The sequence below is a fragment of the Alligator mississippiensis genome, chromosome 2 (genome assembly GCF_030867095.1).
Source record: "Alligator mississippiensis isolate rAllMis1 chromosome 2, rAllMis1, whole genome shotgun sequence".
NCBI lineage: Eukaryota > Metazoa > Chordata > Crocodylia > Alligatoridae > Alligator > Alligator mississippiensis.
The window spans coordinates 253629188-253651622 of record NC_081825.1 but is presented as its reverse complement, the minus strand read 5'-3'; the positions used below and the strand labels follow the sequence as shown (position 1 = coordinate 253651622).

The 22435-nt window shown below is 44.4% G+C and overlaps 1 protein-coding gene across 2 annotated transcripts; it reads left to right on the top strand.

The window, feature by feature from the left end:
- Positions 1–5494: 5494 nt before the first annotated feature.
- On the top strand, positions 5495–21706 carry DTD2 (D-aminoacyl-tRNA deacylase 2). Of its 2 annotated transcripts, XR_002090672.2 has the most exons (4): positions 5495–6066; positions 13143–13212; positions 16212–17503; positions 20556–21706. XR_002090672.2 is itself a non-coding variant. In XM_006263020.4 (3 exons), the coding sequence occupies exons 1-3, from the start codon at positions 5956–5958 to the stop codon at positions 16535–16537; spliced, it is 507 nt and encodes a 168-aa protein (XP_006263082.1). In that variant the 5' UTR covers positions 5495–5955; the 3' UTR covers positions 16538–21706. The 2 variants fall into 2 exon arrangements, 1 of the variants encoding a protein (XP_006263082.1); XM_006263020.4 differs by having other exon boundaries at positions 16212–21706.
- The last annotated feature ends 729 nt before the right edge of the window (positions 21707–22435 follow it).

Below are 22435 nucleotides of genomic sequence, written 5' to 3'. Positions count from 1 at the left end.
GTGTAAACTAACAGGAGGTATTTAAATTAAACACAGCTAATTCTTAACAATGCCCTACAGCTAGCAGGAGAAAATACCTCATTTAACCATGTCTCATAGTACAAATGCCAGCTGCCTTGTTTGATTCCCTTTTCTTTCATAAAGGATTGCTTTTACATACTGCCACTACCATAAAAGGTCTTTATGAAAAAGTGATTTACATCTTTCAGTAATAGGAAAGTAGAAGCACCCCAAGTCTGTAATAATAGGACACTTTTCCACGTGCTCCAGGGCTGGCACTTTAATTAGAGCAGCTCCGAAAGCCACTCTAATTAAAGCACTGCCCTGTCTTGTGTATCAGCATCCCCATACTTGAAAATGGTGGTGGGATGCTTGAACTAAAGCTCGTTGAATAAGCTTTAGTTCAAGCACTTTAGTGAGCTTTAGTTCAAGGTGACCCCAAAGGGTCTATAGAGGTCACCTTCATTTTCAGGAAGATGTGGGATATCTCTACCTCTTCCTCCTAGCTGCTATAATTTAGGGATGCTTGAACTAAAGCTCATGCCATCCAATGAGCTTTAGTTCAAGCATCCCCACCACCATTTTCAAGTGGGGGGATGCTGATACACAAGATGCAGGAGGCTGCTAGAACACGATTAATTCCAGCTTGTCAGAGTTCCAGCATCTCAGAGCAGCCTGTGCGCTCGGGTATAGGTGCCCATAGTTACTACTCAGTGGGTGTTGCCCTCCAGTATGCAACAGATATCTTTTGTAACTTTGCCCATGTCACATGACTCAGGCCATGTAAAAAAAGTTATATGTTTATTGCAGTTATAGAAATAAAAGTCATAAACTTTAAAATGACCTCCAACAAGGTGGACTTTATACCCACTCAGAACTCAACTTATTTCAGAGTAGCTCTGGAAACATAACATGTATTGAAGGATCAGGAACTAATCCTTTACATAACAGAACTTGTTAGTCCCACTTCATGCTTGGGAGGAATGGGAAAGAGGTTTTGTAATTTAGGGACTATCTCATGACTATACTGAATTGAGGTAGGGAAATTCAGGCCCATCCTGTTCCACCAAATTCCAGCTCAATGTTTTGTTTGGCAGCAAGGGCACATTCACATTCTGGCTGCAGAGTGCTCTAAAAGGGTGTGATCCCATGAGGAAGTTTGGTCTGGGTTTTTTCAGCCAGCACTAGAGGGTGGAGTGGGTGGACTGGATAACCCCCCAAGGTGGAGGGCTCCAATCCATGCTCCCCACCCTCCTGTGCTGATGGGGAAATGCCTAAAACAAGCTCTCTCTGCTCCTTTTTCCCCCTCCCATTCTGGAAACAACACGTGGGCTAGGAGGGGAAAGCGGCATTGCTACAGGGGAAGTGGCAGGAGATTCAAAGCCACTCTAAACAGCAGCAGGATTTCCCATCCCCCAGGATGCAACAACAAACTTCTGTTGGGTCTGGGGGATCACTGTAATTCATGGCGCTTCCTGCAAAGTGCCATGAGGTGCAACAGGGAGCTGCTCTTCTGTCTGCACCTTAAAGGGGCATCATCTTGCATCCCCTTAAGGTCCTGTCTCCCTGTTCTCGTGTGGGGTTTGTGAACCTCATCTCCAGGGATCCTGATTTTCTCTGAAAAAAAAAATCTCCAGTTTTCAGATTTAAAGAAGTAACTCAAAATCTACATTTTTCTATGATCAAAATGAAATACCACTAACACACACACACACACACACACACACACACACACACAGAGTGGTGTTTCATTTTGATCATGGAAAAATGTGGATTTTGGGTTACTTTTTTAAATCTGAAAACTGGGGGCATTTTTTTTGTCAGAGAAAACCAGGATCCCTGCTCATCCCAAAGAGCTTCCTCCAAATGTTTTCGAAAGTACTTCATTGTCATCCCTTACCTGGAATTTTTCACCGCAGTGACGCCTACAAAAAATAGCTTATGGCTAGCCAGCTGATTCATGCTGCTTCTATTTTTCATTGCCTGTTTGTGTTGCCTGATCCTGTCCATTTATCCACTTGTTTTTCTATAGCTTTGCATTTATGTTGTATGCTTTCCATCTTTCTTATGATTAAAATGTCTATTATAATATCCCTGTCTTCTAGACACTGTTGTGATAAAATATAAATTAGTAAATAATAATAAAGTGGTGTCCTAAGTGTGTGGTGTTATAACAATAATGAAGTGATGTCAATAAAGTGTTCAAACTTGTGGTTTTTGATTATACAGTTTTACTACAAAATCTCACCCAATCTAAAGTCTGCTGAAGTCCATGGAAAGGCTCCCAGTGACTTTAGTAGGCCCTCAGCTTGAGCAATTTGTCATCTGCTAAGCTACATGTATGAATACATTGATCTAAAGTTTTCATAGAAAACAAGTTCCTATCTCACCAATCCTGGTCTCAATTACATCAAAGCACTTTGCCTCTCAATTCTCTGGCAAGGATACTTTTCTGTTTGCACCATTGCTGAATGTTGTGTCTATTTCTCTGTATGTTTTGATACTGTTCTCATCTGTATAGAAACTAAGCATCATGATAGCAATTCTAATTGGATGAACAGAAAAACTCAGAAAACCAAATTTTTATAATGACATGACTTAAGCAGGTTTGATTGCTAGTCATTTTGAGATTTAACTTTGTGAATATTTTACCATTCATTTCAGATGGCAGCTTAATTTGCAGTTTATCATAGGACCCCAAACCAATTTGCCTTAGAAATCAATATTTATTTATTTTTTGCAAAATGCAAGGTCTATAGGGGTCACTTTCATTTTCAGATAGAAGTGGGATATCTCTACCTCAGGCTTGTCCAACATGCGGCCCGCCAAGCCATTTTCTGTGGCCCATGGTGCTGCGACAGGAAACGAAAGTAAACAGTGTTTACTTTCGTTCCCACCCCTTGTCCCTCCCCCAGCCCCTCAGCAGCTTCCTAATGGCTGCTGAAGAGCTGGGGAAGGGACAAGGTTCCCACATGCACTGCATCAGCTTGACATTGCCAACACGGTGTGTGGGAAGAGGAGTAGCCATGTGCCACTCGGGACAAGATGAGCCCAGCCAGAGCAGCAGGGGCTCAGCTTCACTTTCCCCTACCTGCGCTGGTCAGTCCCGAGTGGCAGACGGCTCCCCCGCCGCCTCCACTGGCTGGTGCTGACCCAGGCAGGTCTGTCCCATCTGGAGCAGCAAGCAGCTGAAGCTGGATTCTCACATGCTGCTGGGGCCAGGAGGAGCCCGGCCGGGTCTGCACTGTTCAGCAGAAGCGGCGGAGCCATGTGCTGCTCAGGACTGACTGGTACAGGCAGGGGAAAATGTAGCTGAGCCCCTGCCGCTCCGGCCGGGCTTGTCCTGTCCCAAGCGGCACACGGCTCCACCGCCGCTTCTGCTGGCCAGTGCAGACCCGGCCGGGCTCCTCCCGTCCCCAGCAGCTCATGGGAAGCCGGCTTCAGCTGCATGCTGCTCCAGATGGGATGGACCCAACCGGGTCAGCACCAGCCAGGAAAAGTGGCATGCAGCTGAAGCTGGCTTCCCACATACTACTGGGAATGGGAGGAGCCCGACCGGGTTGGCACCGGCCAGCAGAAGCGGCAGTGGAGCCGTGTGCCGCTCGGGACGGGACGAGCCCGGCTGGAGTGGCAGGGGCTCAGCTGCATTTTCCCCCTGCCTGCGCCCGTCAGTCCCAAGCGGCACATGGCTCCGCTGCCACTTCTGCTGGCTGGTACCAACCCGGCTGGGCTCCTCCCGGCCCCAGTAGAACATAGGAAGCCAGCTTCAGCTGTGTGTTGCTCCTGATGGGACAGATCCGCCTGGGTCAGCACCGGCCAGTAGAAATGGCGGCGGAGCCATGTGCCGCTCAGGACTGACAAGCGCAGGTAGGGGGAAAGTGCAGCTGAGCCCCTGCTGCTCCGGCTGGGCTCATCCTGAGGTTCATTTCATGTCTGTAAAATGCTTGGAGAACCCCACATAGATGCACTGCATAGAAATGCAAAATATATTTTGACTTATTTGGTTGGCACCTTGGGCTGAGATTTTCAAAGCTGAGTCAAAAGGCCAACTTCCATTAAAATGAATAGGATTTAGAGGGCTCCAAATCTTTTATGACAACTTTCTAACATGCCTATCTACTCCTTTTTGCAAATCTCAGCCATAGTTTGGAAGCTCAGTCAAAGAATATAAGAGCTGCTGAACGTAAGAGCATAAAAAGTGCCATGCTTGGTCAGCCCCATGGTCCATCTAGCTCAGTTTCCTGTCCCGAACAGTGGCAGAGGTGGATGCTATAGAGGGAGAGTTTTGAACTGGTTATTTAGACCCATTTCATTGTCACTTCCTGCAACTTCATTGGTGTCAAAGGTCACGTGACATCACTTCCTGATGTGATACCACTTCCTGTGAGGTCTTTGAATATGGCTTGCCGGCCCACTGGGTGATAAAAAATTTGTGATCCGGCCCCACATTCAAAAAGGTTAGACACCCCTGCTCTACCTCTTCCTCCTGGCTGCTATAATTTAGGGAGAGCTGCAGGAGAGAAAGATGTAAGTACAGTATTTTCAAGCATATACCCCGCAGGTTATGCACAATTTTACATTAAAAAATGATGGGTGCGGGCTATGCAGGCAACTCCAAGCCAAGTGGCACCTCCCCTCTAGGCCCTGGCTGCGGCGCGGGGGGGCTGGGGGGCTGTGGCGGGGTTTCACCCTCCGTCTCCATGTGTGGGGTATATGTGCGAAAATACAGTAGTTTAATTAAGATGATGATTGAAACTCCCTAACCAACCAGATCCTTGTTTCCACTAGGGGAACGCTGGTTCTAGGTTTTAGTGTTGTAATTCTCTGGTGTAAGAAACTGAGTGAAGAAAAGGTTTCCCTTTAGTGGGTGCTTTGGAAAACAATAATGGCTGGATGCAGCCTGGAAAGGTCCCTGAACAGTAAGTGCTAGATCCAGCTTGTTCCCTATCCAGAGTGGAACAGAGTTCAGAATTAGGAGTTGCTTGCATGGGGTGGTTTAGATACTCAAGTGCGGGATCCGGGATGAATAACTATACATGTCTGAATCCTAAGTCGTATTTGAATGTAGTCCTAAAACTTCAGTTCAATGGAGCTAATCAAAGCAATTCCTTGCTTCACTGACTCAGTCTAAATCAGCTAAATGAACAGAGAGGCTCATTATGGAGTGGCTGGAAGCCAGATGCTCAGGCTGGAAAGCAGGGGTGGAAACAGTGGTGGAAAAGGAGATCGAGAAACAGAGTTGAGAAAGGGCAAGATCTTCTTTCTAGCTTCTAACGGGCAACAAAGATAACGAGTGGTGTGAGGAGGCTTCCACATGAGGAGAGACTAAAGAGGGTAGGCCTGCTCGGTTTAGAAAAGAAACACTTGAGGAGGGACATGATAGCAGCTTACAAAACCCTGAACGGTGAAGAGAAAGTAAATAGTGATTTCTTTCTTACTCTCTCACAACAAGAGGACTAGGTGTCACAAAGTGAAGGTAGTAGGTACGTACCTTTAAAACTAACAGAGGAAGCTGTGTTTCACACAGCCTGGAACTTCTTGCCTCTAGATGCAAAAAAGAATTGGGCATATTCTTGGAGGAAAGGCGCATCAGTGGCTATTAAACCTGGGAACTAGGGGCACAACCTTTGAGTTAGATCTTCCTGGACCTTTACGTGCTGGAGGCAGCGGAACCAACGCTGGTCAGACCCTTTCTCTCTGCCGCTGCCTGACGCGGCAAACCGGGCACGGCGGACCGGCGGTCGGGCCCAGCAAACAGCGGCTCTTACGTGACGAAAGGTAGAGCTGGCACGTCTGCACAAGGCTGAACTCCCCCTTGGCCCCTGCGCTGCAGCGGGACGAGCCGCCATCGCTGTGGCCTGGGGCGTCCCCCCAGCGGAGGAATGACCCGCTTCGCAAGGACACCCCGGCTCCCGCCCACCAGGTCACGCACTGGGCGGGGCGCGCTCTCGTGCCATGGCGGAGCCGAGCCGGACGCCTGTGGCGCGGGCTGTGCTGCAGCAGTGCCTGTCCGCGCGGCTGCAAGTGAAGGCTGCCGAGCCCGGCGCCGCCGCCGAGTGGGTGCAGGTAAGGCGCGCGCGCTGCGGGGCCCGGGGCGGCCGGATCTCGGCGCGGGGGAGAAGGGACGGGACGGGACGGGACGGGACGGGACGGGGGCGCCCCGGCTGCGGCTTTGCCCGCCGCGCCGCTGTGCTGTTCCTCGCTGGGGGCGCCACCAGGGTCACGCTTCCCCGCCAGGCCAGGCGGGTGGTTGCTGATTGCCACGTTTGCCTACCTTCGTCTCTGCTTTGGCAGCCGCCCCTTCACAGGCTAAATAAGATACCTGCAGAGAGAGCAGGCGCCTGGCCTGCAAGTTCGCTTCTTTAGCTGAAGTTTGCCGGGCTGTTGGTCTGAGGACGTAGGCGGAAAGTTCTTTGAGTAGATGTGATATCGCTTCTCGGCCTCTTGAAGCCGCAGATCCAGCTAGCCTGTGCTTACCTGGCAAGGGAAACACCGTGACCACGGGGACTATCTTCCTAGCTGCACCGGGGAAGACTGCGCTCCTGGCAAGGGGATAGTATCTCCCAAGGTAATGTACAGTAAACCTCCCACTTAGCTGCTGGAGTCGGAAGGCCTTGGCTTTAAGCCCACTTTATGGAAATGGGAGACTCCTCCCTGGCTTGCCTCTGGGGCGTTAGGGTTGAGGGCAAGCAAAACTCGGGGCATCCAACCCCCAAGCCTCCGGGCTTGGGCCTGCAAGTAGGATGCCTGCCAAAGGTTTTGGAAACATCTGAAGCCCCAAAATGCGGGTGGAGGATGTTTGCTGGTAGTTATGGTTCTGGACTGACTCTTGGATTTGGAATTTGTTTTGGCTAATTTGGCTTGGAATACAAAAAAGTTAATTTATAAAAGATATCCCATCTCTTTTTTTTTTTTTTTAAGACCAATTGAGTAGTTGGAAAAAAGTTCTTAGCAAGCTTTTGGGTGCGCACACCCTTCTGGGTGACTGCGCAGGATGACTGTGCCTGAAAGCTTGCCAAGAACTTTTCCCCAAATATTCGGTTGGTCTAATAGAAGATCTCACATCTACTCAAAGAACTTCGTCTGCCTTAGCCGAATGTAGCCTTTCTGCCAGGGCAGTTGCGCGGGCTGTGTGTGTGGCAGGAGTTTGACACACATCATTTGTCTTGGCTGGAGTCCACAGCCAGAAACCTGAGGAAATTCATGTTGCCCTTGTGTTCCCGTGTGGATGGCCTTCCCCACACACCAGCGAGATTGAAGGCAGACAGGGTTCATTGATAGGCAGGAGAAAAAATGGGCATCAGATGGATTTAGGAAACTGAATCATCAGTACTCCCCCACAACCAGTTGTAACTTTTTTGAATTGTATATTCAATGAGAACCCAGCTACTATAGCTGCTAAGGGAGTAAACATGAATATAATACCATACCTTACCAATTGTGTGATGCTGTACACCAGAGGTGCTCAGTCCACAGACTACAGGCCAGATATGGGTCCTGTTGCCATGTCATCTGGCCGGCAGGGCTCCCTACAGGTCCATGAGGAGCCCAGTCTCAGCAGGTAGGGGTGGCACAGAGTCCCTGGAAGCTGATCCTTGTGCATGGGACTGGGTGGAGGAGGCACAGGGCCCTGATCCCAGCATGCAGGGCCAAGTGGAGGTAGTGCAGGGCCACTGCATGTGGCCCACAGTTCCGGGCCAGGGAGAGGTGGTGGGGGGACTTCAGGGCCAGTCTGGGCATGCAGGATCTGATTGGCCTGTGGACCAGCTTCATGGCCCTCATCTGCCTCACAGGGCCAGGAAGTTGAGCTCCACTGCTGTACATCAAAGGAGGCATTGTGGAAGACTGCTATATCCTACAGGAATCAGTATTTGTTGTTGAGTAATTACTTGTACCATTTTTGCAGCCACTTAATGTGGGAGTGACTCATGGATGGGGGTGTAGGATTCAGAAGCACCATCTTGGCTCAAGCTTTTGTTTTTGCAGGTACAGGTGGGTATATGTCACACTGACTCAGCCTGTGCTTTGTTAAGTGAAAATAGAAAATGCACAGAAAAATAGACAGTGGTGTCTGTACTGTGACAGAAGCGAGAGGCTGATGGTATTGTGACAGCCCATTAAATGTTACAAAGGAGGACCTCAGCTAATGTAGTTGAGTACTGTTACTTTAACCACTTGCAGGATGTAGTAGCTTGGGGCAGGCAGTTATTTCAGGCAGAGGACCGCTTACCCAGTTTTGACAAGCTGTTGGTGGGGCCACATGGGAAGCCCCACCCCTTGACAGGTGCCCCACCTCCTGGTTGCCATCTTGGGACCAGAAGTCCCACCCCCTAACCCCCTTTCTTTGCCACCGTAAGTCCCTCCCCTTACCCCTGGAAGTACTCCTTTCAGCAAGGGGTTTTGCCAGCTCAGAACTAAAAAAAATACCAAATAATATTCTAAAAGTCAAACATCTACAATATCTCGCGCGCTGTCTCCCTCATTGCACACATGCGTACACACACACACACACCCTCCTGCTGTGACTCAAGTAGAGTACAACAGGGAAGAATTTGGCCCTCTGGCTTCAAAACTGCGAAATATATTGTATAAATTCCCATATTTTCTACAGCCAGGGTTCTTTGAGTAAACGCAATATCTTTTATTAGACCAACTAAATACATCACATTTACCCAAAGAACCTTGTCTGCCTATGTCCCTAGACCAACACGGCTACCCCTGACACCCTCAAAACGTGTTTTGTACAAAAATCTACCTTAGTAGCAGCTTTCCCAAACAGCATGTTCTATTTGAAAATGTTTTAGAAAATCTATCATCCATACAAGACGTGGCAATAGATTGTAGGATATCTTCTACCATAAAAATTGTTCATCAATGCCAATATTTAATTTCCAACAGTAGTCATTACCTGAGGCTTCAAAGGAAAGTGGCTTTCAAATAAACCCAAATCTAAGTGGGTTTGGTACACAGGTCATATTGCTTTTAGTTGTGTTTGCTTTATTTTTGTTTTACTTTCTTTCAGGCAAAAGGGTAGTGGTTATGAATTGTACCCACTGGGTGGTTTTATGTAACATTTACAATTTATATTCAATAAGAATCCAGTGGCTGTTGGTACAAAGGAAGTAAACATGAGTATAATACTGGACCTTTCTAATTGTGGGATGCTGTATATCAAAGGAGGGATCAAGTGTAGCACTGTGGAAGAGCTACTGATTCCTACAGTACTTGTTGTCCTGTGAGTACTTGTACCAAGTAATTCATCTGTTTAGGTCTTAATCATTTGAGCTTATTGGAAAGGACTGCTGAAATTGAGAAGTGCAAGAATGTGGTACATACAAGTTGAACATAAACGAGTAGAAGTGCTAACTCATTCAAAGGATTTGGCAACTCAACTGGAAATCAATTTAAATAAAAGTGTTAAAAAGTAATTTGATGCTTTCTACATGCCCTCTGAGTCCTCTCATTACTAATGTGTAGCTTTCAAATAATTTTTCAATTTAAAAAAAAAGCTTTTTCTCCTTTATTGGGAAAGGAGAAAATAAGAGAGAAAATAGTGCCTTGATAGCACTCTTGCAAAGAAGCAGTGAACAGTTGGGGCTCTATGCAGATGCAGAGATCCACTAGCGTACATCACAAGGCATTTGTATCTGAGTAGAAGGAAAGTGGCTATTCCAAAAGCAGAAGAACAGTTATTCCAAAAGCAAAAAAAAATATTTTTTTCTCTCTGTCTGGTAAACTGAGGGATTACTTTTAGCAACAGTAGGTGGAGTAAAAATAAAATTGACTGTACCTCTAAATATTCAAAAAAGCAGGATATAGGATTAGTGTAGATCGTTTCAGGGCAAAAGCACAAGTCACTGAGCATTCATTCTATCTTGAGGAAGGGTCTGAATACATGTAAGTACATGCTTCATAATAGTTCCATGTTTTTTCTGAGTAGTAAATATTTCAGCAATGGGGGGGGTCCTATTCATGGAGAAACATTATAGGTAGAGGGATAAAATATTATTTGGGGAGGGCTGAGTAAAACTTAAAAAATACTTACACACACACACACACACACCCAGCAGATAAATCTGTGAAGGAGAAGAGGCTTGTGGGGGCAGATAGAGGCCCCCATGGTGAGGGAGGGAGGGAGGGAGGGAGTGGGGCAGAGGCTGAGGCAAATGGGGCCCCAGGGCCGAGGCAGGTCATGGGATGCTCGGAGCCTGAGTAGCTCATCTGGGAGCACGGGGAGGTTCCTGCTGCTATGCGTACTGTGGGAGGGGCACATGCCCCCCCTGGTTTTTGCAGGATTGTCGCGGAGATGGGTTGCCACTGGGCTGAGCTCTGAGCCCCATTGGTATTGCTTGGGAGCTGTGCATAACGCCACATGCCAGCCACTGCCGGAAGGCACATGGCATTGTGTGTGGCTCCTGGGCAGCAGCAGCGGGGCGCAGAGCCTAATGGGCAGCCTGCCTCTGCCCTAGACACAAATTTGAGGGTGCATGTGCCCCTCACCCCCAGTGAGCACAGCAGCGGGACCCCCACACCCTCCATGGCCCTGGACGAGCCACCCGGGCTCCGAGTGTCCCATGATGGGGCCCAGGCCCTGGGGCCCCATTTGCCTCAGCCCCTGCCTCTGCTCCACTCCCTCCCTCCCTGTGGGGGCCTTGATCTGTCCCTACGCCCCTTCTCCTTCACAGACTTACTTGTTGGGCGCTCCGTTTCTGGCCACCTCTGCAGGCTGCTGTTGCGTGTCTGTCTAGGCATGCCCCTCCCCGCCACTGCAGCTGGCAGCCAGGCTGCCCTGTGGCCCTCTGTGCTGCCACCGATGCCCTGCATTTGGGGGAGCGGGGACTAAGCCCTGTTAGCCCCAGCCTTCTGCCATCTGTGAGAAACATACATCAGAAGAACACATGCAACATTTACAATAAGCCAAGTCTTATAGCAGGGGCGGGCAATTATTTTGGGCAGAGGGCCACTTACTGAGTTTTGGCAAGCCATCAAGGACTGCATGACAGGCAGCCCAGGGCAGATTAATATTAATTTTCTACATTTTTTAGGGGCCCTGTGGGCCGCATAGAATGGCCTGGCGGGCCACATCTGGCCCCTGGGCCACGTTTTGCCCACCCCTGTCTTATAGCAAAGTACCTGAAAACACAGAGATCATCTTCAATTTATTTAAAAATAAAATGAGATCTTTGCAACATTGAGAGGAAATAAAAGGTAAAGGCTGACAGTGTGTATAAGTACAGGGAGCTGCTACCTGTACCTCATCCATTTTATCCTATTTACTGAAAAAGATCTCTTGTGGTTAATGAACCAAATTAAGAGTCTGGGCTTAGTTCTTGGTTCTGGCTACTGCTTCTTTTCATGACGTTAGGCTTGCAAGTTAATTTTTAAGGTCTACAGTTGCTCATCTGTTAAATGAGAATAATACTTCCATCTCACAGGGTTATTGTTAATAAAAGCCCCTAATCCCCACTGACAACAGCAAATTTTGTATAAAGTATGGTTTCCCAGTGTCATTTTCCCGAGTACACTCTGGCTTCTATGCATTGCCCATTACGCAATCAATGATTGTCTAGGTCTCAGTTCCTTTGGTAATGCTTGACTTTTCCAGTATTCAAGATGTGATTAAAGAAGCTCTTGTCTAGGCCTTGATTGCTTTCAAAGTGCTTTATTAATGGCAGTGGTTTTGGTTCAGTCTGAAAGCTTTAAACATTGTCATTTGTACCTTTTATTGGAGACAGACTTCCATAGTTGTAAAGATAGCTGGATCTTTGATGTTAAATGTGAAAACTTGGTATAACACGGTTGCTATTTCAGCTTCTAATATTGTCTAGTTTATCAAAACTTCATGTAGTCAGGAATTTTTTTTTTAAATGTACTTTAGAATTGGAGTAATGGACAGCACAAATAAATAAAGAGCTGGAATTTTTCAATCATTAATGTACGCTGAAGATTTCCTGGCAGCTTTCTTGTTAAGAATTGGGGCCACAATTGCCTTCTAATAACCCCACAACCTCACAGCCCCTTTGCCTTTTTCATGTATTGAGAAAACTCTATTTGTATCTCCTCTTGCTATAAGAAATGTGGGTGTGATTTCTGTCTTGTATAACTAAAAGTTGTCAGTTCCAAGGACTCAAAAATCAGAAGTCAGGGCTCAAATCAGTGGTTAAAATAATGATATTTATTTTTATTTCCTTTCTAGTTTCTCAACCTTTAAATTATGCTCAGAGATTCAACAGAGCTGTGACAGTCTTTTACACTGTCTTCTATATACAGTGATTGTTTCTCTTGGTGGAGTAGCAAGGGATACAACAGTCAGTGATTTAAAAAAAAAAAAATCAAATCAAAATTCTATTACAGGTGTATTGTGTCTTTTTTTTAATTAGCAACTTATACGATATGTGGTTTGGCTTCTATTTTCCTATCCCAAAATTATAATCTTAGTCTAGTTTTGGAACTAACACTTACCTTTTCTTTGACATGCTTCAGCTATGAGTAATCACAGCTTTTGGCAGTCTCTTTAAAATGTATCTCTCACTTTCATTTGTTAGGAGCAGGTAATTTGAAATGAAACATAACCCACTTGAATCTTGAAGACTCTGAGTTTTTAAACAATTTATGACATTTGGTAGTTAAGTCTTCATTTATAAAACTATCATTATTATTCCTCTTTGGTCAAAATCAACTTTTGAAAGGAGCTGTTTAAAACTTTCTAAAAGTTCTCGGCACATGGCATTTTAGCCACAAAACACATGTATTACTCAGCAACAGAAATATAAATAAGAGCTTAGAAGGAGTTGTTCCTATTTTTCTCATCCTTAGCTATAGCACACTGCTGAATTCTAGAATCAAGTATATGAAAGAATAAAGCAGAAAGCTTTACAAAAATAGGAAATATATAGTTAAGGAAATATAATACTGTATCCATTACCAAACAATTAACAAAATGGATAATAAATTAAATGTCTAACTTATTTGAGGTGAGATAATAATTCTTTAGCTGCATTAATTTTAATGTGTATTAATAAATTGTAAATTACAAGTACATTTGGATTAGCATGCAGGTGATGTACTATGTTAGAAATAACTGCAAATATTTAAATATCTATATATTTAAGTGCATAATACTTCTTTAAAATCTCTTGTAGGTTCAGAGAGGACTTGTTATCTACATATGCTTCTTTAGAGGAGCTAATGAGGAACTCATTCCAAAAATGGGTATGTTTATTATTTGTATTCCTAAAATAAGAGATTGGGGCAGGAACAGGCTGATAAAGGTCTGATTCTGGACTAACTGAATGCCTAGAGAGAGAGATCCAGGCCCAGATCTGTCTGTAGGACACGGTGTAAATAGAATAATTTTCATAAGAAGATTTGAGGTGAAAATCTGTAAGCTGCAAAATTGTTCTGTGCTCAAATTATCACTATATTTCTTGTCTGAGACCTTGTGTCTCCCAAGTCAGGATCAACTAGTAAGCCCAACAGGTGTTTTTCAACTCCATATTTGTTAGTGAAGGAACTCTTGGGAGGGCTTATTTTTAGTTTCCTTTGCTTTCTTAATTTGACTGACTATTCTGGCACTAGATTTGTCTTGAGGAAAATAAAGGGCTATCGAACAGCCTCATCCTGCTTGAAAAGCCTATTTGTTGGCTTCTGCCCATTCAACTGTTGTCCACATCTCATATGATATTTATATACTAGTGGTGGACATGGGTAAACTGATTTTATTTTTGACATTAACATTCTAGAAAATTTAATACATGCTGAATATTTATTCCCTTGTTTGTCATTATTTCTGTGGCAACATCATGAGATGAATGTGTAGGGAGAACTGCCTTTCAGATGACCTGCCATGACCTTCAGCTCCTAATAATAAATCAAGATGCTGATCTGACTTTATATTCAGGATATTGAAAATGTATAGCCAGTAAAGGGAGTTGGGAGGATATAGTTAAATTACTTCCTTCCTGTTTCTTTTCAGAGATACTGGATATATAGTTATAGTTAGACATTGAAATTCAGGTACAATTTGCAAGATTAAAAAAAAAAGTAATTATAGCAGCATCCGCAGTTCTCTGCTGCTTCACAGTATAACTCTTAATCTTTCTATCAAGAGATGGTGTCAATGAGGAAAACTGGTCATGATGTTTTTCTCTCTGTCTCTATCCTGCGTTTCTGTTATTCCCTTTTCTCTTTCACTTTTTACCCTTTACTGCTTCCAGAAACAGAGATTGATTACCCATGCAGTACATTTATCTGTTTGCTCTTATGTGGAAGCATTTTTTGGCAGTGCTGATATTAGCAGTTTGACAAAAAATTGTGTGGCCATAGTCTGTTTCAAGCTACTTGGTTGTGCAAACAGAAAGTCAGTGCTGTGCAAAAGCACAGATGCATAAGTGCTGAGGGTAGCTTCTCTGGGATTCTCTCAGATCCTGCTTACTATGTGGGGGGCCTGATCTCCTGTGATCCTAAACTGAGTCTGAATCTCTGTGTTTAAATTAGTCGGACATAAAAGTAAATATTGTGTATGAAAAATATCATGCATGGGGATATCACTGGATAACAATCCTTTTTAATTATCAGACAGATATACTTAGGGCAGCTATGGTAGTACAAGTTTTGCCATGCTGTCCTCTAATACATAGTGATAGTTATAAAGGATTCTCTTGGACCCATTCAATCCTTGCTCTTATTGGAACCCTACAACAATACTAAGCTGTTTCCCATTGAAGCATTTCCTGGTATGGACACTTGTTCACTGACAATTGGATGGAGGGCAACTTGGTTCACCTTCCCATCAGATGGTAACAGTTTCCTAGTCTTTATTAACTTGCTTTGTATTTGAAATAATGGCCTAAAAGTGAAGCTTTGTTTCTATTAAGAGTTTCTTCAGACGTGACATTTCTAAAGTGTCTGTTTTACGACGCTATACGAGAGGCAAGGGTTTTTTGAGTGATACCTTTTATTGGACCAGCTGTGTAGCTGAGAGAGAGATTAGACCAATTTTCCAGGCACAAAGTGCCCTTCCTCAGTTTACCACCTGCACATGGTCAAACTGGCTTATGCGTTTCCCCCCGGATGGAAGGGAGAAATCCTAACGTGCATTCACTGTATTGTCTGTTTGAGGCACAGGCGGAAGTGACAATTTTTGCCTGATCTGGCCCCTGAAAGCTCTGTACAGCTGTGACCTAACACAAACACTTGGCTGCAGAGCACTTTAGAAGGGCCCAATCCTGCAACAATCTGAACTCTCATTACATTATATGAGGGCTCAGATGAAGGTGCTCCAAAGCAGAGTACCTGCATTAACTTGAGTCTGCAGATGCCCAGCCCTGCTCCCAGCACTGTTTTCAGAAAGGAATAGAGGGAAAGGGAGCGGAGGGAGCTCATTCTGAGGGTTGCCCAGCCGGTGCTGAAGGGTGGGGAAGGTGGAGTGGGAAACTCCAGTCCACCCACACCCCCACTTCTGTGCATGCTGGGAAAAACCCAGAACGGACCTCCTTCCCCTGCCTTTTTCCCCTTCCATTCTGAGACCGCACCAGTGGCTGGGGGGTGGGGTGCGAGGGCTATGGGAATAGGCTGCAGAGAGACAGCCTTTCTCCCTAGATTGGTTCCAAATTGGAGCTCAGGCCTGCCCTCCTCCTCCTCCTGTTGGGTCAGGAAGATCGGCTTAACTCGCAGTCCTTTCTGTGAAGCGCCATGAGTTAGACCAGGAACTGCACTTCTGTCTGGGCTCTGTATTAGAGTTGATGCCTGATTCCTTGAGTCCTGTGGAGAGCTTTCACCTGATTTAACTCTTAGAGTTTCAGAGAACCACCCTTCCTACCATAATCATGAGGTCCACAGATACATATATTACATTGGTAAGATTAATATTAATATCTTGTATGGTTTTCACATTTTTTCATTATGAAAAGTCTAAATCTGTATAAAATAACTTTAATTACAATATTGGACAGATATTTGTTTTGTCTAGTTTAAAATTCAGCTTTTTTCCTGCTCTGAAATATATTTCCTTAATTACTCTGTAATTTGATTATTGTTCAAATTATTATTCAAACATAGCAATCATAATGAAGCATTTTAATATTTTATTATAATAATTTATTTTAATAACCTAATAGATATATTAATGTGTTAATTTTCAACGTTTAGGTTTTAAATTATTTTGGACGCAAAAATGTTGTCTTCCTTTTTTCTTTTCTGTTTTTTTGCAGTTAATACCCTGTTGAATGTTAAATTAAGTGAAACTGAAAGTGGCAAGTATGTTTCTGTTCTGGATTTACCAGGCAGTCTTCTAATAATACCCCAAGCCACGCTGGGTGGCAAATTGAAGGGAAGAAACATGCAGTACCATAACAATACAGAAAAAGAAAAAGGGATGGAGCTTTACTCCCAGTTTGTGACTCAGTGTGGGAAAGAACTGGCTGCTAATACCAAGTGTGCTGAAGCAGGCGTTGTTGTCAAGTATGGCACGTATGGAAACAGGCAGGTGTTAAAACTGGATACAAATGGACCTTTCACTCATATAATTGAATTTTGAAAAATAAGCTTTCCATGTATAATTATTTCCAACCAAATGTAGTATTTTCCATTTTTGTAAGTGAAAGTGGCCCTAGAATAATTTGAAAGTGAAGAAATAGAAAAATGGTTTCAATAAACTTCCATTGGTTTTAAGTCCACAAATGCATTGATAATTAGAAATCAGTCTCTACATCCTCAGGTGTCTTATTGTTATTTTTATCTGAAATATTTTGTAAATGAAATGTATTCTACTTATACATCTCAGGTAAGTACATTATTCACTTAGCTGCATGACACAATGCTATGTTACTTACATAATACTGGTTAGCTGAATACCTGTTAAGTCATACAAAACTTATGCGCATAAAATGTTTCATTTTCATTGTCTATTTTGTAACTAACTGTATTCCCATTAACTGCACTAGAAACAATGAGGAAGCAGCTTTCAACATGCTGCTATTAGAAGCCTTGAAAATGACAGAAGTTAGTCAGTATCCCCATCTGTTATCTCCCTTTGCTTTCAAAGTTTTCTAATAGCAGCCTGAAACTGAATATTAAAAGCCTTAAAAGTGAGGGGAACAAGTTAGTTTTAGGACTACTAACATTTACAGTCTGATAAACATTAAGTGATGGAAGTACCCTTTAGCAGGGGCTGGGGCCTGCTACAGACCTGTGGGCCCAGCTGTGCTGGCAAGAGACTTACCTGACTGGGTCTGGAAGGGCTGATGCCCCCGGTGCTCTGGGGAACAGTGTCTGGGAAGAACCCCGGAAGTGAGTAGGCCTCCAGGGGCACTGAACCATGTGCACCAGGGAGCCTGCTTTGACTGGCCAGAAAAAGAGAGCGGGGAATTTAAAGGGATGTCAAGAAGACCTTCAATATTTGGCATTCCCCAGGAACGGGGAAGTGCAGTGGAGCCGGGAGCTGCGTGCACTGGGGCAGCAGAGGACTCACACCACTGAACTCTCCCAGGTTGCCAAGACCCAGGTGAGCCCCGAGTGAACAGCCACTTGCCCTTGCAGGAAAAGCTAGGTAAAGTGGGCAGTTGGGAAGGGGAAGTCATACTGGCCGCACTAGAGACAGGATCCAGAGGGAAGTCTGTCCCAGGGACCCAGTGGAGGCTGGCGGGGGTGAGAAAACTCAGATCACAAAGACAGTGGCGAGGTTTAGAGGCAAGCCCAGGCAGGCAAAGATTCAGGGAGCTACATGATAAGCCCTGAAGAATAAGAAGTAAAAGAAAAGGGTTTAAGCCATACCCTGAATGGGATTATAGGGAAAATTAAAGAAGAACACATAATTAATTTAGGAATTTGGATGCAGGTGGGACCAGATTGGGAAATAGGCCGTCATTTACTTTAATGGGCTAACTAAGTGCAGCTGCAAAGGTTGGGCCCAGGGGATATGGATTTGTGAGTACAAGGGCCCTGCAGCTAGGATCCAGGAGGCATCAAGTAGATTAGGTTGTAAAGCCTGAAGTAAGTTTTTGAAAAATAAACCAAAAGGAAAAGATAATAAATAAGTTGATCTAAAGGACTAGCAAAATGAATCCCTGCCCTATGTGAAGAAAGACACAGGGTAATTAAGGCATAAAGAGTATAGTGAATGTCACATATGTGGATGGACAAACAACTCAACCGTGGGTAGATAATTCACAGGAACCAGGACAAGAACCAGTGAGTGACAAACAAGAGACACGGAGCAATCCAGGGATCCGATCCAGGGAGTCCTCCCCACACAAGGCCATGGGGACTTTTTTGCCTCAAGCCTCAGGAAAGGGGCAGGTTGTAGGAAAGGTGGAGCCCTGCAGAAGAAACAGGACCCCACCAGATGGATCTTCTGCCAACGAGTCATCCAGTCTACCTAAAAGAAACAACTTGTCAAGGCATGGCAGGGGAGCGGGAGAGCATGATGAAGATCCATAGCATTACAGCACAGTGGCAGGGCCGGAATACACATGGGCTCACATACCTGCTCCGAAACTATCTTCTCCCTTTTTCAAGTCTTCTAATTAGTGTTGGGTCTGCTATAAGAAGCTTTGAAAACTAGAGGAACTTTTAATGACTACAGTTTGGGAGCTGTTTATGCCACAGCAATATGTAGTTAAAAAGCACTATTTGGAGTAAGGATAAATTCACTCTCCAGGTAAGTGCATAGTTGTTTACCAGTCTTGAAGCTATATGCTAAAATAGAGTACGCTCTCATTAAAAGTCAGTACAATGATAGGCTAGGGACAGAAGTTATGCATAAACCGCTTTAAATGATCAGAAACCATAGATTCATAGATGTTAGGGTCGGAAGGGACCTCAATAGATCATCAAGTCCGACCCCCTGCATAAGCAGGAAAGAGTGTTGGGTCTAAATGACCCCAGCTAGATACTCGTCTAACCTCCTCTTGAAGACCCCCAGGGTAGGGGAGAGCACCACCTCCCTTGGGAGCCCGTTCCAGACCTTGGCCACTCGAACTGTGAAGAAGTTCTTCCTAATGTCCAATCTAAATCTGCTCTCTGCTAGCTTGTGGCCATTGTTTCTTGTAACCCCCGGGGGCGCCTTGGTGAATAAATCCTCACCAATTCCCTTCTGTGCCCCCGTGATGAACTTATAGGCAGCCACAAGGTCGCCTCTCAACCTTCTCTTGCGGAGGCTGAAAAGGTCCAGTTTCTCTAGTCTGTCCTCGTAGGGCTGGAGTAGGGACCAGTTTAAACCTGTAACAGGACAGAAGTTCATTGCACATAAACTACTTTTAAAATGGCTGAAACTGGATTAAGATAAACTTGGTTGAATGTAGTATCAGACTTAACTGGTTTGGGTCAAACTAATTTATGGAACTTCTGTCCCAGCCCCCTTCCTGGTTCAAGTTAACTCTCAGTCCCCCAGCATCCCAGGATGCTTTGCAGCCCTGGGCTGAGCTGTGCTGTCTGTTCCAGCAGAGCAAGGTTGGCCTCTCTCTCTGCTCCCTAGCTGGAGCACTATAACTACTTCAGCTGGCTGAGAAGGGCATGGGGGTGAGAAACCCTGCTCGGGACGAGAGCTGGGTCTGGCTGGCAGGGGCAGAGCAGCCACTCACAGGCTTTTCCACCCCTTACCACTTAGGCGGAGGAGGTGGGGGTGTAGCCAGACACTGGCCCCAGGCTGCCATGCTGAGGGGGGGAGTGGGGTGGTTTAAACCCCCTCTCCCACTGACATGGGACCCGAGCAGGGTCCACCTAGGGGGTGGGAGGTGTGAACAGATGCTGGCCCGGGCTGGCACACTGAGGCAGAGGGGAGGGAGGGGGATTTAAACCCCCCTCAGAGTTTATTGCATCATGTTTACAAAAACTTGCATCTTTATAGGTTTAACTATTGCTGCCAATTTCTAAAAGGTTTTTGCTTATTTCTCCTGAGGTACTATTTCCTGCAGGTAGAAAGGTTTAACCCCATCCCTCCTCTCTGCCTCAGTGTGCTGCACCCCTGGCTGGGGTCCCATGCGGGCAGGGGGGAGGGGATTTAAACCCCCCACCTCAGTGTGCCAGCCGTTGGAGTGGTGAGCAGAGCAAAGGTAGGCAGGAGCTGCTGCACCCTCTGCCAAGCAGACCCCGGTTGGGTTCCCGTGCCAGTGAGAGAGGGGTTTACAAACAAAAAGAAAGAAGTGTTTAAATTTTGTTAGCTACTAAGTAAAACAGTTTTGGAAAGAACAAGTCTATAGAGGAGGAGTCAGTTCCCTGTGCTCAATTCTCTGCTATGCCACAGAGCTCCTGCATGATCTGGAGTAGGGACTTTAAGTAGCAAACTGAAATCTGACAAAGGCACTATTTTCTCCCTTAGTTTGTAGAAGTCATTGTTACCTTCATGTCATTGAGGCCACAAATTTAGGAAGACTTGCAATAAAATTGAACACTTATATGGGTAACAGTTATATTTAATTAAAAAAGAAGGGTTCTAAAAGGAATATAAAAACCATGTGCTTGAGAATTTATGTCATTCTTCAAGAATTAGGGATAAGGGCTGGGAGAGAGATTGCTCCACATTACTGTTGGGTTTTTTATACCTTCTTCTCGTACAGGCCACTGCCGGAATAGGAGTTGACCAGAAGGACCATGGTTCTGATCCTGAATTACAAGTCCTAAATTCCTATTTACCATATTTCTGTCTGCTGTATTCTGTGGTGCAGTCCTGAATCATGGCTTGATATTTGAAAAGAATTTTTCTGATTTGAGTTTCTTACAAAATGTAATTTAATGTAAAGTAATTATCTTCAGGCTCAAACTACATTACAAGAATCCAGTTTTGTGAATGGATATATGGCTCTGTATTGTAAGTACAGAAGAGTGCAAGAATATTTCAAATGTATCAAACCATACAATTATGGTAATTATAAATTCTTAAAGAAAATTGTTTCCTTATAATTGCTATGTTTACAGTAAAGGAAAACAAAGCCATCCACACAAATCATTTGGAAACATTTGCTAATTCAGAGCCAAATCGCACATTTATTCATTAATAATTCATTCTGTTTACAATATGTGCTAATTTTAAAGTTTTTCATAGAGAAGTCTATGTAAAAAACCATTTTCTTGTGTGAACAATTTGTAGAAATTCATCAAAATTCTGTATATTTGGGTGAAAAACACCCTTTTTCGTACAATTTTCTATTTTAGGCCAAATCATAAAAACTTGCTTTGAGTAGCTACAGCTCTCACTGACTTCAAGAAGACAGGCTGGTATTCACTATTCAGTACATCTCTGGAATTAGTCCTTGGAGGTGTTTCTTAATAGGAAGTCGGTGGGCTTTTATGCCTTTCCATTAGAAGCATACCAGTTTTTTTACTATGTTTCAAATCTCTCTTCTGAGAGAGAGTTAGGATTGAAATCATTAACAGGGCATAAAAGACCTCAAGCCAAATTCTACACTGACTTATTACTGTGAAACTCTGCTCTTGTAGAGATCCATAATGCTGGATTAAAGTTTATTGGCTCATGTTTACAAAAACTTGCATCTTTATGGGTTTAACTATTGCTGCCAATTTTTTAAAGATTTTTGCTTATTTCTCCCAAGGTACAATTTCATGTGGGTAGAAAGGGATTCTTGCAGTCTTCTAACGGTTTCGGAGATCAATAGGTTCTGAATGATGAGCCATTTCTGCTGTTTTATTTACATTATCTATTGAGTCATGATCCATTTATTGAAATAAACAATTCACAAATTGCCAAGTACATTGATTTTTTTTTTCCCAAATCAAATGCTCTTATTGCTCTAACATGAATATACAACTCTTAGACAGATGACACTACCATTTTAAACAGCTTTTTATTCTGTGACTAGGCAAAAACCTGAGTAATTCTTCTGTTCTAGTCTTGGGTAGTATATATTGAGAAGTACTAAGTAATTCCCCACCTCCCTTTGATAGTTGTAAGATCAGAAAGGACCCTTATGCTCACCTAATACAGGCCATTAAGTTTCACCTAGTAATTCATAAATCAAGTGTTTATGACTTAATTTGAAAGTGTGTACATTGAGTACTTCTAATGTAAGTATGTACAATCCTGTTAATAGAAGTGTTAATATGACTGTTAATATAAGTACAAGATTTCAGGTGAAATAGTCTGTTGTCCATAGGTTGCTACTTCCTTCCTGTAGCAGGGAGCTTGCTGCTCCTGCTACTTTCAGAGAAGGCAGGCTGCAGGCAGAGGTAATTCAAGGAAGACACATGACCCAAAGGGGGCTGGACTTGTAGGGTATAAATCCAGGGCCTGAGTTGGGCAGGCAGTCTGATCTGGAAGCCATGGAGAGGAGCAGAAAGGATGCAGCAAGGCACCTGACTAACACCTGAGCTGGAGTGGGTAAGATTAGCGGTTTAGAGACTGAGGGCATTTATACACATACTTTTTGGTCCTGCAACACGCCGAAGATCTGCTGCTTCAGAGCAGACTCGATTAATTGAG

Coding starts and splice junctions, on each gene's coding strand:
- DTD2 (XM_006263020.4), top strand. CDS start 5,956: ATGGCGGAGCCGAGCCGGACGCCTGTGGCGCGGGCTGTGCTGCAGCAG. Junction 6,067..13,142: donor CCGCCGCCGAGTGGGTGCAG/GTAAGGCGCGCG, acceptor AATCTCTTGTAG/GTTCAGAGAGGACTTGTTAT. Junction 13,213..16,211: donor GGAACTCATTCCAAAAATGG/GTATGTTTATTA, acceptor GTTTTTTTGCAG/TTAATACCCTGTTGAATGTT.